We start from the raw sequence: 15,797 nt of genomic DNA, 5'->3' as shown, positions 1-15,797 counted from the left end.
GCAACAGGGTTTCAACGCTGTCACCTCACTTCCATACCCCATACAGACTGTACATCAGGAATATAACATCATTCCCCTTTCACTTGGATCTTCTGCTTAATTATACTACCAAGTTCATAACTGGGTTTCTTCCTGATGGACGGCATTTGGGCTGAGTTCAAACCTCAGGAAAGCCAATTAAATTATTTTCACCAACTTTCTCAGGCTTTAAATGAGCCATGAGCGAGTTACAGATGACTGTCTCCCTGGAGAAGCAGTAAAAGGAGCACTGTCATGCAGACTTATCACCCAGAACTCATGTAGCTGCGTGTGGATCGCTAATGGCAAGGGAACTGAAGTTTTGCCATGAAAATCAATCAAATAGAAAGCTCGGCCAAGCAGAGCCACCAACTAGCACGTGCTTTCTGAGCAGATGAATTCCCCCACTGAAATACACATATGCATAAAGCTGGCAGACAATGCCAGGAAGGTGTTGAAAGAACTGAAAGCTAAGAGTTAAAAAACAAGAAGAGAGACAAATCTAGATATTTTCAAGTGCTTTCTCTTTTTCTGTGAAGACCAATAGTTAGAAAAGCTTACAAACCTTTTCAGACACTCTCCTAGCCACAGTAGGTGCCTTTTTTAAATGGTTCCCCCTCCCACAGCCCTTTCTGGACTGGGTGCTCACTCCACAGATACAGTTTAAGCACCATGATTCTATTCAGATCTTAGATGTACTCATTTCTGTGGAAAACTGAGATCGTGATGCAAGTACCAGTTAAAAACGTCAACCATGAAATTTACACCACTATTCTTTCCTTTTCCTAAATCAAGCATCACCACAAACAGAACTAGACCTATCCACAGCCCCTTTTGCCTCTTAGTTCAGCCTTAGCCAGGATGTGGATGTGTCACCCAACACCTTACTGACTTGGGCTTGCAGCTGGGCTGCACCCTTGGAGGAAAACAAAGCCACGATTCATTTGGGTCAGCATCTCCCACACAGACCTGAAATATTTTCAGTGATCTACTAACAGTGCAAGCAGAATAAACAGATTAATACCATTTGGAAAGGAGCCAGGAAATTTAACATACAGTAGCTGACAGAGGACAACCAGCTCTGTTAAGTCAAGCCAACGTCTTGCTTGTGGTAGCTGTTAGGCAGACAAGCTGAAAAGCAGAGGAATCTTGCTGCACGGCTGTCTGCGTCGCAGGTCCAGGGTTTGAACTGCCAGCAATTGGCATATGGTTTCACCAGGGATGCCAACAGCAGACAGGAACCTAGCACTTCCCTCCCTTCCCAGAGACAGACTGGAGTCAAACTACAGTGGCAGCAGCTCACAATGTCTTGAAAAAATGGAAATCCCAGCCTGCGAGGGATTTCAAATCCAGTTACTTGACAATAAACTAACCTGAGAAAACATACTTCTTGCATGAAGAAAGAAGGGTAAGGTATTATTTCCTAAGTTTCCCCAAACAATCTACAGTTACCTTAAAGCAATTTTTCTTATCTCTCTCTCAAAACAACACACTATACTTTCTAAATACTTTCTAAACTACCTTTTAATCATTCTCAGCTACCTAAAAAAGAATTTATTTTTTTTTGCCAGAGGTTATCTTGCTGAATACAGCCATATTCACTGAATACAGCCGTATTCACTGACGTACACAGCACTATCAATTTCCTTAAAGCTCCTTATTACTCACTGACAGTCTTAGAAAGGCGTTGCCATCATCACAGCCTCATTAGAGTTTGCAGCCATAATGTGACTTCTCTATCTCTATATGTTACAACGGCTCTTTTACTGCCATTATCAGTAGAACTAATATGATTTCCTGAAGGAACAGGTGCCCAAAGAGGTTGTGAAATCTCCATACTTGGAAATATCTGGATCTCGCCTAGACAGGCCCTGAGTAACATGACCTAACTAGCCCTGCTTTGAGCAGGAGGTCAGTCCAGATGACCTCAAGAGGTGCCTTCCAATCGACACTATTTTCTATGATTTTGCTCCTCAGTACAGAAAATTTCCATGTTTCACTTGTTTAAACAGAACTGATACAGATCTCCACAGGACAGATTAAAACAGGAAAAAAGTATTAACCTGGGTCTCTGTCAGATAAATTGTTTGACACGCAGGAAACACTCAACTATATATTTCCAATAATGTAATTTAAATTACTTTTTAAATAATAAAAGTAAAATAAGTTTCTCCACATAAAATTAAGATAGTTAATACCTTTCCATTTCAACACACTGATGGGGGCACAATTCTGGATGCTCCTCTGCTTTTTTATTCTTCCTTTTGAGCTGCTCACAGTGAATCTATTAGAAAAAGGGAGGAAGAAAAGCAGACTTTAAGGGGAAATAAAAAGATTAACCATCTAGGAAGAAAAATTTAAGTACACTATTACAATGAGAAGAGATAGCCATGTCTGGTCTGCATGTCTGTTTTCATATACCATACATGACTGACAAGCAGGCCAGGAATCTACTTCCTCCTCTCCAGCAGCACCCTCGCTGATGCCCACCACTCCGTGTGAGACAGTTTTGCAAGGGTAGGAGCAGTAACAGTTTCTGGCTATGGTAGCAAGAATCTACCCAAGGAGCAAAGCCGCCAGTCACCACAGGAACATTGGAAATGTTGCTAAAAGAGCTTTTATTATTCATCCTGAAAGAATTAACTATCTCAAACACTCTAGCATGTCCCCACACTGATCAGAAAATTCATAAGCTTCATGGAAGTGTCCAGTAAAACTACTGCTCCATATTTAAGAGAATTTGAGTACTGAGTCTGATCTAGATCACTTTGAGAGAAAAGGAGCCATATGTGAGCTATTGTGCAAGAATGTGTTGTCAAGAACTATACAGGCTCCTAACAAGCTTTCCTCTGGTCAGGGCCAGCTACTGTCCAGCACTGCACTTGCGAAGAAAAAAAGAACACCCCTCCTTCCAGTGGAAAGGACAACAAGCATCAGGGTAACAGTAAACAGTCCACATTTAGATATTCCCTTCTGGTTGAAAACTCTAAACAGGAAAAAAAGCAAGCTTTTTTAATTTTATGAGGTACCACCACCTCTCCATCACAAGTGGGAAAACAGATGGTACAAAGAGTGAGCCAACGACACCTCATCCAGAGGAGTCATTCTCCTCCTGTGCTGCAGGCTGATAATAGTCCTGGGTATGTTTCTCCAGGCTATGTAGGACATCTCTAGTTCACCTAAAAGGAGCCCAGAAGTCTTATTCTTCTCTTTAGATCAAAATGACAAACAATAGCATTCTGATAGTTGTTGGATTTAGAAAACTGTCAGGTTTCATAAGACCTATCACAAGGACAGCAATGTGACCACTGAAATAAAGTGGGGAGCCATCAAGCGCGAAACCTGCTATTTATAAGCAAATAAGTTTTCAATTACAAGTGACTCTCTTTATTGGTAAGATCAACTTAATGTGAAACCACAGCTGAACATTTTATAGAAACCATGCCGCTTCATCTACGTGCAGAGCAGAAATTTAAAATGAAAGGTTGCCAGGAGAAGATCTGAGGTGTTTGGCATCCCTCCCCCCTCTTAATTCCCATTCCTGCAGGCATTTCACACATTTTAAATGCATCTGGTAATCACTAATTACAAGGATCCTATTAAGAAAAAATGTCAATTCAGTTTCATGTGAAACCTGATTCCAGCTTGTCTGAGTTTTATGAGTGTCTGTTTAATCATAACAAAAACATGTTGAAGTATGGAAAGCTGTATTCGTTTGATTTCAATGGGAGCTGCAAACACTGGAAACTAATGACAATTAAGCCTTGTTTTGGAGTACCTAAACTTGGCTTTTAGGTGTCTGACTTGAAAATGCAACATTTGAAAGATGATGATCTAGAATGAATGCTCCCCACCAACACTGAAACAACAAAAAATAAACCAAAATGACTAAATGAAATCTGACCATACTTGCTTGAATTAAAAAGCAAACAAACAAAAAAACCCCACACACACCCAAAAAACCAACACAGAGTTCAGGCTACTCCATCTCTAATCCATCACATGGGGCTCAGACATTTCAACAGTCTCAGATGCATTTGCCAAGTTATGCACAATTTTGCAGCCCATGTGCTGACATACAGGCCATGTTAAAGGGATACAGGCTAGATGTTACTGAAAAGAAGATACCTAGGTTGGCAAAATTCATGCAAGTTCTGAAAAACTGAAAAACTGGTTCTGCCATGGCAGGATGGGAAGCCAGATTTGGGGCCTCACAGGGAAGGGGTGCTGCACACTCCCTGCTGGGGAGCGCTCTGGGATCACGTAGCGGGTGCTCCAGGTTTTCCACAGCCCTGCTCTGCGAAGCCAAGGAAATGCATGAAAAGATGCTGCTAAAGCCAACAATTCTCAAATCACTACATGGCCCAGATGAGCACCCAGCCAGCATAAACAAACAGTTCTTCAGAAACCCTACTGCTGAATTTGCTGGGGTGGGGGGGTCCGCTCCCCTGTGGCTCAACAAGGCGCACTGTATGTATTTCCTGACTCTTAGCCATATGCAGATTTTGCAGCACATCCCTGCATGCTGGGTACCTTGATCTAATGCGTGTCTGTACAAGCCAGCCCAGCTATCAGATGCCATTTCATTATCGTAGCATGAGAGTACATTTGCCCTCTTCTATCCCATCCAAGATATGGGAAAAAGTAGTAAAAAATTACCTGCAGTGATAGCTGGCATGATCCACCCAGCTAAGCACGGTTAGGCTAGTGCCAGCTAAGCAGCACTGCCACCTGCTTTGGTTTGTCTCCCCCGTTTCCCAAATTATTGATGCGCAAGGGACTGTTGATGGAGACTCATGGCTTTGCCTTTCATTTCTTACGGGTTTTTTTTTTGTAAAGTGCATCAGTTCTAAAAGGTTTTTCAAACTATTTATTTTTTTAAATCATTTCTTGTTCTTCACAACAAAAAATTTACTGCAGCGAGTCTGACCTGTGTTGGCAGTACAAATTGTGCTAGATCTAAATGCACAGTTGTGAACCGGAATGAAAGAGACACAGCTAGGTTATTGTACCATGTGCAACCGTTATTAAAACAACCGTAAGTTTTTACAACTATAATAAGTAATGTAATGTACGTTTTTATTAGATCATACAAATTGATGCCAAGATGACTAAAAATCAGTTACTTTGAAGAATTAAGGCTCTGTAGAAAATGGGGGGTTATAAGAGTCATGCAAAGGATTGCTCAGAATTACATGAATTCTGTTTTCCGTCACGGCTTTTAAGAACAGGAACACCCTGAAGTAAAACAGGATCAGTTTTGCTCACCAATCTATACAGGTTTGTGATAATTGAACATGTTTGGTAAAAAGCATGCAAAATTTCCTTGGTGCTTGCCCACCAAATTTATCAGTGCACCAAGCCCTAAGTACTTCCTAGATATACCCAAATAAGCCTAAAACCCACTTTTTGGTCAGAGTATTAATTTGCATGAAAAACAAATGTGGGTTTTCCATACACAAAAAACACATTTGGAGAGAAAAAAATACATCATTCAAGAATGACCAGACCCGCTAATTCTAATAAAATCTTAATTATAAAAAATTATAACAGACAGACAGGCACTCATCAGGCTGGAGTTTCAAAATCTGATCCAAAATGCATTTCAATAACATCTGTATTGTAAATGTTAAAATCCTGCACTGCTCTTGCCCCATTCTTTTTCTTTCTCCAAGTCTATTTGTGGCTTAAGAGCATCCTAGTTTCCCAGACCTTCGCTCATTTTCCCCAGACCTGCTCTGTAATTCACTTGTTCTTCAGTTGTTTCAAAGCAGTATTTTGTGGAAATACTTCTGACATTCATTTTATATTGTAAGTTGGCCTAAAAGAGGCAGAGAAAGGAAAGGAGATTTTTGTTTTGTTTTTCCTGCCTAAATCAGTTCAATGATTTCATTTTACAGACCACCACCATAAACAGACATATTGTCACAGCAGAAGTTGCAGAAAACAGAGTATGCCAAATAAATGGAAGTACATACTAGCAAATTATACATAAGGAATAAACCCATTGACAAGTTACCCTTTCAGCGATACCCATTTTTGTACTGTGCAAGATCCAGGGCTGGTCACAGCCAGGCCAAGTAAACTTACCTCATTTATGTATTACCCATATTGCAAAATAGCTCTGAAACAAAGTGGAACATATATAATCATAAATGCTGTTGATAAACAAGCAAGCAGGTTATACATTATTTGTGTGTGGCTGTTGTGTAGGAAGAGTGGGAGGAAGAAATGGATTATTACTGTAAATGTGATCAAAATGGAAGAACTGAAGAAATAAACATTTGATGAAGGAGGTTCTAAGGAACACTCACTGAAACTAATCTGAAACGGGAATTAAGTCTCCAAGATTTTTTTGCTCTGAAGAAATCAAGCATACAATGTTTTTGTGGTCTCCTCCTACCTAGATATTCCCAGGTTTGGTACTCATAATAGCAGTAGTGTGCAGTGCAGCCAGCCTTCAACCAGCCATTGCAATAGATGTCCTTCTGCTTTTGCATCCAATATTCTGCTGAAAAATGCAGCTTCAGTCATGTAAATGCAGCATGAGAAAAAGCCACAAACACACCAAGATCTGCCAGTTCTCTCCTCCCCCTACCCCCCCCCCCCATTATTTCCTGATAAAAGTGCTGAAAATTCAATATTAAACAAGTTTCAAACTGAAATTTAAAATCTGAAGCTTGATTTTTGCCAGAAATAAAGATGGGTTAGGTACCTTGGTTCTTGCCCGATTTGGTTTAGATCAGATAAAACTGGTACCTGCCCTGTGTGATGCAAGAAGATTCAATGCCAAATACTTAAAACTGATCTCACCATTAAGTACAATTCTTCTCAGTGAGAGTAACGGTAGATTCAGAACAGCAATCACCCCAAAGAACTTACTTCACAGATGCCCTCCCATGAAGCTGTGATATCCACAGCTTGATAAGCAGGCTCAAACTATGTAGCAACTGAAGTAAAAGCCAGAACAACAGAAACCCCTTGCAATGGACCAGACCAAGGAAAGAGCCAGTTAAGGGCTGAACACACTACTTCTACCCAAAACTGAATGCCTGGCTTTTGGCAGCGCAGAGCAGAAGGGACTCCAGAGAGGCTCTGCACTGCAGGTTCTTTGGCTCCAGTCCAGGAAAGGAGAATGTGCAGCGTAATCTCTGCATTTGCTTTGTAGTACTGGCGGTAGCAGGGTGACTTTGCACAGATGGACAATGCCTGTTGTATAGCTCTTTGGTCCTACAACTGCTGGTCCTCCACCCCTGGGTATGTGAAAATGCTTCCGTCGACACACAAAGTAGTTTAAGCGGTAAGTACAGAACACTGTTTTAAACTACATGACCTTGTTAAAAGTAAATATATCACTTTTTCCTTAAATTAAAACAGAGAGAAAACCAAATTTCAGGCATATTTCTCTCTTTGGAAATCAGTCCATTTAACAGTTTCTTAAAACCTCTGGATTGTATATCTCAAGAACTCGATCTAAAAATGAGAAAATTATTCCCTAGTGAGTATAAATCCCTTCTTCAGATAGAAATCAGTGGCACAAATTTTACCAAAAAGCAACCACAGTCATGCCTAGGACTCAGGTGACAGACTTTGGCATTTGAGCTTACCATATCAGTCACTCCACATGGGCATCTGCATAGATGAGTTTAAAGCATGCAAGCTAATTCGAAATGCTACAAAACATAAGTTCAATGCCAAAAATATCATGACTACACTTTCAGCATGCAAAAGTCTCACATAAGAAGTGACCAGAGGAAGTCATAAATATCATCAAGCCATCAAAGCCACATACAGCATACCTCAAAACACCCTCAGTACTTCTCTGGATTCCTGTAGTCACCCTCTCTCTCTCTCCAATCATCAGAGACCATAAAAAAACCAGGAAAATACTAACTTCTAATTATTATAAGGTTATGAGTTTGGGAATTGGGAAGATATAAGCTTTTCTGTTTTGAGGAGGTTTACAACATGTTAAGAAATTGCTAGAAGATGTACAATAACAACAAAAAATGTCACCTAAAGAAAATCCCAGTATTTTTCTGTGTTTTGAAACATATCTTAACTTTCAAGTTACTTGAGCTCCTCTGACATTTAAATGTAGCCTTGTCACTTATTTTTCAGACACTGCATGTAGACTCCTCATTTTTAATACATTTAGAAAAGATCTTTTCTTCACTGGAAAATCTTAGGTTCAATTGAAGCCAATTACTGTACACAGGTCTGGGGGGAAAGTCAATAACAACTTTGGACATACCTATTTTTACGTAATTTCTGTGAAAGCAAATTGTTGTTAATAGAGTACAATTTAGTTCCAAAAAAGTATAATATGTGTTGATAAAATAAAACTCTCAACAAGAAATATCTTTGATTTCTTCAAAAGTCATTTATAAAGCAATCACAGATCTGTTACATACACAGAAATCTGCCAAATATACAGATCTTCAGAAAAACATTTGCAAACTAGGCATATTAATGGAATAGCACTGTATGAGCTTTTCCAATGGTACTTTCTCATCCAAATCCAACTAGCATGACAAATTATTTGGAGGCAGACAAGATGGGAAGAAAGTACTTAGGTATTTGTTAAATGTCAGCTTTAAATTATGCAGTAAAAAATTGGTTCTTTATTATTATTCACTGCCAAAGTATGGACAGGAAACTTTCAAAGAGATAAAATACTGGAGTGAGAAGGAAAAATGCTGCAGGATAAAAGCAAGATTAATTACTACAATATTCACTGATAGTGCCCAAGATGTTTTTACCGAACAATTTTTAATGGAGATCTCACTACAGTGAAACTGTGAGGTTGTGATAAGAAAGAGAAATGATGGAACTTTCTTGTGCAATCCAATCCAAGAAAGAAAAGATTTAGGATCTGTCAACTCCAATGACTTTGGAATCAAGTCTCTGCAGTATAAAAAGGTAGCACAGTAACAGGAAGGAGATTGCTCCAAGGGCCCAGGTGTCTGGGAAGGAAGCAAGGCTGTGAGAGAAGAATTCAAGATACAGGCAGACCTACCTACAAAGAGCTGTGCAACTACAAGAACAGAAGTTTTACCAATGAGAAGGTAAGATAGGTCTGATTTAGATGAGGAATGCAGCTCTATTTTACTTAAACTTCACACTCTCCAGCAATGCTTCAAAATGTCAGGACAGAAAAGAGAAAGAAGAGCCCATGGAAAGGTAAGAACAACCTAATGAGCCATTTGCAAAAAACCCTTGGCATTACTTGGCTATTTTGCCGGTCCTAAGGAACTCAGAAATTCACGTTGCTTTCCATACGTTCTAGTGTGCTCACGCTTTTGGAAATGCTGCACTGCTGCTGCTAGAAATTTGGACTCTGCTGACAGCGTATCACAGTGTACTAAGGATGCAGAAGCAAGTCAAGGGAAGATGACTTTCAAGAAGCTCTCTTTCTCTAGGCTTCTAAATGGTTTGCTGTGAGCAAAGTAATCCTCACAGTGTACTGACAACTTCTGCTTCATTTTGAGAGGGGAGAGGTAGGGCAGTCTGGAGTCCCTACAGCTGCCATAGCACAACAGGTACCCGCTGGCAGCAGCCAACACTGGTTCTGAAAACAGAAGAGTTGCTTCTCACTACAATGGATACAAGTACTGCAGCTTTATATTTTGATCAAAGAAGAAATCAAAACAAGGGAAAAAGTACCAAAAAAAGAGTTTTCTTTTCCCTCTACACAAACCTCATCTCACAAGTTCTCATAGCTCACCTCATTTATATTTATTAATCTGAAACATACCACTTAAAATTTATAATTCTATGACTCCCAAGTATTCCTTACTCAGGGTTGGAATGCATCAAAACTTTTTCTGAGACACAGCACTGATGCCAATTTACAGCAACAAGGCAAGCAAAATACCACCTAGCCCAGAAGACTATCCCACCCTCAAATGCAATGTGGATTATAGAAAACAATTTGTAGCAGGTGTGGAGAAGCGCCTGCCTGTCTCCTAATGACAGACCCAGCTAAGGGAATCCTGTGCCCACTCCGGTCAGTCAATAGCACAGAGAACACCCCATACTCTACAGAACAGGTAAAACTTCCAAAGGTCTCAGCAGAAGTATTATCCAAGGAAGGAACGTGGGTCAAACCCCAGTACAGGTGAACTGAACCTCCATATCACTCTATTTACTCCAAAGTGACTGTTTGACATAGCTTCAATGCTCTATACAGCAAGAATCTTTCACTATTCCTGTACCTTTCACTGTCCAGCTTTGTACAAGAAAAGAAAGTAAAAGAACTCTCCTATAGACCTTCTACATAAAAATTATGAAGAAATTAAGAAGTCACTTAGAAAAAAAAACCCTTAAAATATCAGGTTTTCGATTTGAGGTCTCTTTGGTAGATAACAAGGGAGAAGAGGCACATGACCATTTTGAGGCTAGGCAGAGACCCGCTGATACGGGCTTCAAATTAATGCAGAAGTTACTCACCATATTTAGGGAAGGTGTTCGTCTCCGTGCTGCTAGGTTAGGATGTACTAGTCTCAATAAATGCTCTCTGAATCAAATGAGAACTAAGTGGTTTGGAGGCAAATATGTGTGTGTGTATATATATATATCTATCTCTATCTTTCTCTCAAGGTTTAACCTACACACCAGGCTTAGGGAAACCCCTTTCTTAAAGTCATTCTAACGTTGAGAGCATATTCATCTCTCTCAAACACCGCCCACGCAGATCTACTTGAAAGCACTGCTTGTAAGAGACCACAGAGGATTCCCTCTTGTTCTTCAGAATACCATGGAACAGTGACACAATGGTACGCCCACGCACCAGCAAAAGCTGCTCTGTGGGAAAAGCGGCGGTCTAGCATGGTGGAAAAGTTGCATCAACCCAAAAGGTATAGAACACAAATATTAATCTAGAAGCAGAATAATTTACTGTAAGGGGCAGATAGGTCAGGGAGCCATTTCTAGGAATACGTTTTAATTAGAACTTATTCTAAAGGTCTCCCTACAGAATCAGCACTCTGTTCCGCCAGCTATAGCCTCATCAGAAGTGATACTCAGCTCTGCCCCCAGCCAGAAACACTACATTATCGTATCTGATTTTTTCTCTGAGGAAGAGGGCGTATAGAAGCGGAGACTGCAGAAACTTCTTCCCTCCACCCAGAAAAGAAGTGATGCAGCATTTTCCAAAGTATACTATTCTTTTTCAGCCTATAGTTCACTGCACACAGAAGTTAATGCAATTTCACAGATAATACAAATTATCATTGTCATGCTGTTAGCTAGAAATTAAAGATTCATGACAAGTAAGTTCAGAGAAGTTAATCTTTAAGCCAAATTCTTGTATTGGTTTCGGTTTTGATGACTACAAAACCTGCGCAGCTTTGCACCAAGGACTAGAACCCACTCTGACATTTTTTGGGGACTCCTGTTGCCTTCTGGATTGGAAATACTAGTGATCTAACTGCCTTGAGAACATTCTCATCCTCCTAGCAGGAAATATTACAGCTGCTCAGTAGAGCAGGGTGGATCTTTTTCTGTCAAACCATTTACACTCTGCTTCTCACATGCACACAGACAGTAATCATTTGCAAATTCAGTTTTGTTAAAATTGTTCTGGAGGCATTTGCAATTATAGCAGAGGAAACAACAGGCCAGGGTCAGGATGTGGGAGACCAAGGTTCAACTCTTTTCCTTGCCTTTCCCTGAAGGGAGTTTAACTGTGTTTGTACCTCCTGGATAAATATTTTAACTGCTGGAGCTGCAGGGTGATTTCTCCAGTCTTTTGTAATAACAGTCTTCCACTACGTGTGAAGTATTTACCATTACTTCATTGGATAAAATGTTAGTAACTTTAGTTTGATGCTTCAAGACATTTACCAACAGAGTTGAGATATACTGTCTGCCTGGTTAAAATAAAATAAAATCATAAAAAAAACCCCAAACCAACGGCACAAACATCTTCCACTTCTCAGAACAGCATCCTATTCACTCAGCTCCACATCAGTTACTTTTTCTTACTCTGATCTCTTGTTTAGTTTTATATAAGCATTTATAAAAAGCAGAACAGCCTCCACAGGGGAGGTTTGAAAGAAGCTACCAGCAAAAGCTCAGTAGCAAACTGCTAAAGCACTGCTTCAGGAGGTGAGTGGCATGTACTCAAATCCTTCCAAGCAGCCAAAGAAATCAAAACCAAGAGATACATGTCTGAGAGGAAATGCTTTTTCCACCACATGACTGAGCAACAAGGGAAGAGCATTACTTCTTCCTCAGCAATGCATTCACACAGAGCACGGTGAATTTGGTCTTCTATGTCCTTGGCTTTCACTGCACTCAAACACAGCTTTTGACTTTGGACTGACCAACATGCTTGACTTCCATGGGACTGGAAATAGTTCGGGGGATTGTGTTGTCATTTTGTCATCATCTATCAGCTCAGCAATGATGATGGAGCTAAAATAAAACTTCCCATGTGTTCTGTTCCTGGGTTTAATATCCATCACCTGTTCAACTGCACCACTGTGGTTTCTGCCAAGGAGGCCAGGAATAATCAGATTTCTCCTCATCCAGGACCAGGCTAAGCCAGGGCTGTTAAGCCTTTAAGGTGCCTTCTTATCTTAAGGGTTGCATGCCACCCTACGAGTTAAGTGACCAAAGATACCAATGTATTCTGGGAAAAATTCCCTGAATAAAATGCAAAATGCTTACAAACATTTTAGCTGGAGTCTTTCTGAGCTGCACACATTTACTGTCATGCTTGCCTACCTCTAGCACCTCTCAACAGCCATGCCCGAAGTATGCACAGGGAGGGATGCACCGTTCTGTCTGCTGCAGCAACAGCTGCCTTCTGCAGATACTAATGGGAAACAGCATCCTTACTGCTTCCAGAGAAGAGAAAATGATAATGTGGGCACTTCTGTTCCTGTTAACACCAGCTTAACAGCCACCTTGACTCAAACTATTACATTGTTTCGTTTTTAACTCCTGTAAATGTTAGTGATATGAAAGTAATGACATTTTCATCACAGCAAAGCAGGCACAACAAAATGTTTTGTGGAGGTAGAGAAAAGCAGTCAATGGAAAACTGAAGGGGGAATCCTTTCTCTTAACCTCCAGTGGAAAACCGTAGGGGTACAGCAGAAATCACATATGCATCTTTTTAACTGACCTCCCCACTCCCCCCATTCAGAAAAGCAAAATCCTTTTGGCTAAACCTTTCATAACTGAATAATAAAAATTTCATTGCTTCTTACGCATACCCAAGCCACTTATCTAGAGAAAGCCCAGATTGGATGGCTGCCATTCAAATTATTTTATTGTCCACTGAAGAACTGTTTGTTTAGGAGCTTTCCATAGGGGAAAAATAAGGAAATGAGTTAGAGAAAATTTAATATAATGTAAAGACAGCAGTTTAAAGTACCAGATCCTAGGTGACTTGTAAAGGGCTTAATTGCCATGTAAGTATTATTCAGGAGAGAAAAGACCAATACAAGGAAGAAAGGAGACTGGAAAAAAGCAAGTTTCAGAAGTGCTCAAAGCAGTTTGGGACTCCAGTGTTCTGGATAGAAAGCTGAAGACAGATTTGCTGTCCAGGAAGTTTCAAGATTTAGTTTTAAGTTTATAGTTTGATACCACACTTATGGCATTCTGCCGAAATAAGGCAGCCTGCTGTTCTCAACATAAGCTTACTCACTGGCTGTCTATAGCTGTCCTCTATCTTCTCTTTTTGGTGCATGAATGAGAACTGCTCCCACACATTTACGTTTCTGTCAAGCTAAAACACTCTCTTCTGCTTCACACAGAAATAGGTTAGCCACCATCCTTTTTCTTATTTATATATTTCTTGAACAGTTTCACGTGCCACAGATCAAGAAATAGCAACATGAGACCAGTCCCAGCTGTGATGTTTTTGAGGTAAACTAAACACTTAAAGATGAGGGTACCTCCTATCCACACTTCGTACAGAGTTGAAATACATTTTTGTGCTCACAGAAGTGACTTTCCTAGGGCAGAAGATATTGCTGCACAGTTCTACCCTAAATTTTAGTGAACCACTTTGATTTTAGTTTGGACTCAAGACAGTTTTTGCCTGAGATGTATTAAAAGTCAAGACACTTCCCACCCATTTTGTTCCTGCTCCCTGTGTGGCTTACTGCTTAGCCACGAATGAAAGACCACCCACAAGAAATTCTCCCTTCCTCACAGAAAAAATTGGAAATGCCACAGCTCCTTTACGAGATCTTAGATGGCAATTCAATCCATTTTTTATTATTACTCATATTCTCATGCTATTTCACTGGGGTTTCCTGAGGGTGTTCATGAAGTTGATACAATAGCAAGTATGAAAATAGGCCTTACAGCAAGCCAGCAGCAGGTTCCAGCAGAACATCACTTCCATCACATCTTTCAATTCCACAAACTTCAAGCACACAGCTCAGTGTCAAGGAAGTTTGACTACAAACTTTTTTTTCTGGCCAACATGGCAACCTTGTTCTTCAGCTGGTTGCCCACCCATTGGTTTTTACCATGACTTTTTTTGCTGAAATGTTGCGGTGTTTAAATTCTAGTACAAACTAGAATTAAATCTAATTCTAGGCAATGTATGAATCCTCCATGAAAGGGATTTCTCCTTCTCAGCCTCAGGTAGGCTTAGAAAGATTTCTTTCCTACCATACATAGTTTAACCTGCTTACCAGTTAACAAGAGAGAAAAGTCAACTTTGAAGGCACACGAAGTTTCCTACTCTATAAGTCAGTGAAATTTTAAAGCAACTTCTAGTGGTTTGACAGAAGTATGACCTTTACCTCTTGGAGACAGGGTTGTTTTGGATGAGGCAATGCTTTTTCACCCAGATTCAGGGACTGCCAAAAACTGCAAGTTGCAGACATTTTTCTGCCTTCGCTGTATCTTGGCTGAGATACCATAAGATCAGCCACAGAGCCTGGACGACTTACATATCTTCTACTACTACAAAATAGTACAGAATTTTCTCAACAAGATTATCTACCAGAAAAATAAGTTTCTGGTCTTTGATTTTTTTCTTAGCAGCAAGAGAGTGCAGTGAGATACTATGTTCACCTGTAACAGTGGTACAAGGTACATGGATAGCCTGCAAGATGTTCAAAGCTAAGTTCAAGATCATAGAAGGCATGAAGAATTATCACAAGGCCCATCACTGCCCACCCTAAGTGTAAGGCGCACACTCTTGATGTTAACCTGTCTTTCTGAGATACACTGTACAAAAATGTGTGTTTCAAAATATGTCAAAAAACTTTACAAAAACTAGCTCTGTTCATTACACTTTCTTGTCTCTCTGTAGAGCTCTGTGGAATTTAAGCACAGCAGAGGTTTTGGTCACGTTAACTAAAGCACCATTAGAAGCTGTGATCGTGTCCTGTCTCCGGTGGGATATAGTTACTTATCTTCCTAGTAAATAGTAAACCATGACATAATGGTAAGAAAACACTAGAATGACACTGAGTAAGGTAATACACAATAATATAAACGAGTATTGTACTGAAAAGCCACTCCCTTGAACAGTAAGCTTAGCCTGCCTTTGTCAGCTGCCACTACTATTACAGGTTGTACACTGTCAACTGAGCACAGGAGCTACAAAAGTCTGGTTTACAAATCAAAGGAAAAAGGCAGTAAGGCTTAATGTACCCATTGAGATCTAGTTTGCCATCAGTACAGGTGGCTGAATAGAGGAAGATGCCTTCATCTAAACCCAGGTGATCAAGGGCAGCTGACCAAGGGCAACGGAGAAGTGAAGGCATCTCATAGGGGGTATCCTGGTTGTTGGTGGACAGGAA

General features: G+C 40.2%; 1 protein-coding gene across 1 annotated transcript in view; it reads right to left on the bottom strand.

Moving 5' to 3' along the window:
• TNIP3 (TNFAIP3 interacting protein 3) overlaps positions 1–10,607 on the bottom strand; it is a 59,274-nt gene extending 48,667 nt beyond the window's left edge. The window contains exons 1-2 of the mRNA XM_027794984.2: positions 10,471–10,607; positions 2,217–2,302 (exon numbers count right to left, since the gene is read on the bottom strand). Of these exons, the coding sequence (XP_027650785.2) occupies positions 2,217–2,302; positions 10,471–10,473 (89 nt within the window). The 5' untranslated portion in view covers positions 10,474–10,607. The remainder of the gene's footprint in view (positions 1–2,216; positions 2,303–10,470) is intronic.
• Positions 10,608–15,797: the final 5,190 nt, after the last annotated feature.

Source organism: Falco peregrinus, chromosome 2 (assembly GCF_023634155.1).
Source record: "Falco peregrinus isolate bFalPer1 chromosome 2, bFalPer1.pri, whole genome shotgun sequence".
NCBI lineage: Eukaryota > Metazoa > Chordata > Aves > Falconiformes > Falconidae > Falco > Falco peregrinus.
The sequence above is the reverse complement of the archived record's forward strand: the minus strand, read 5'-3'. Positions and strand labels throughout refer to the sequence as shown.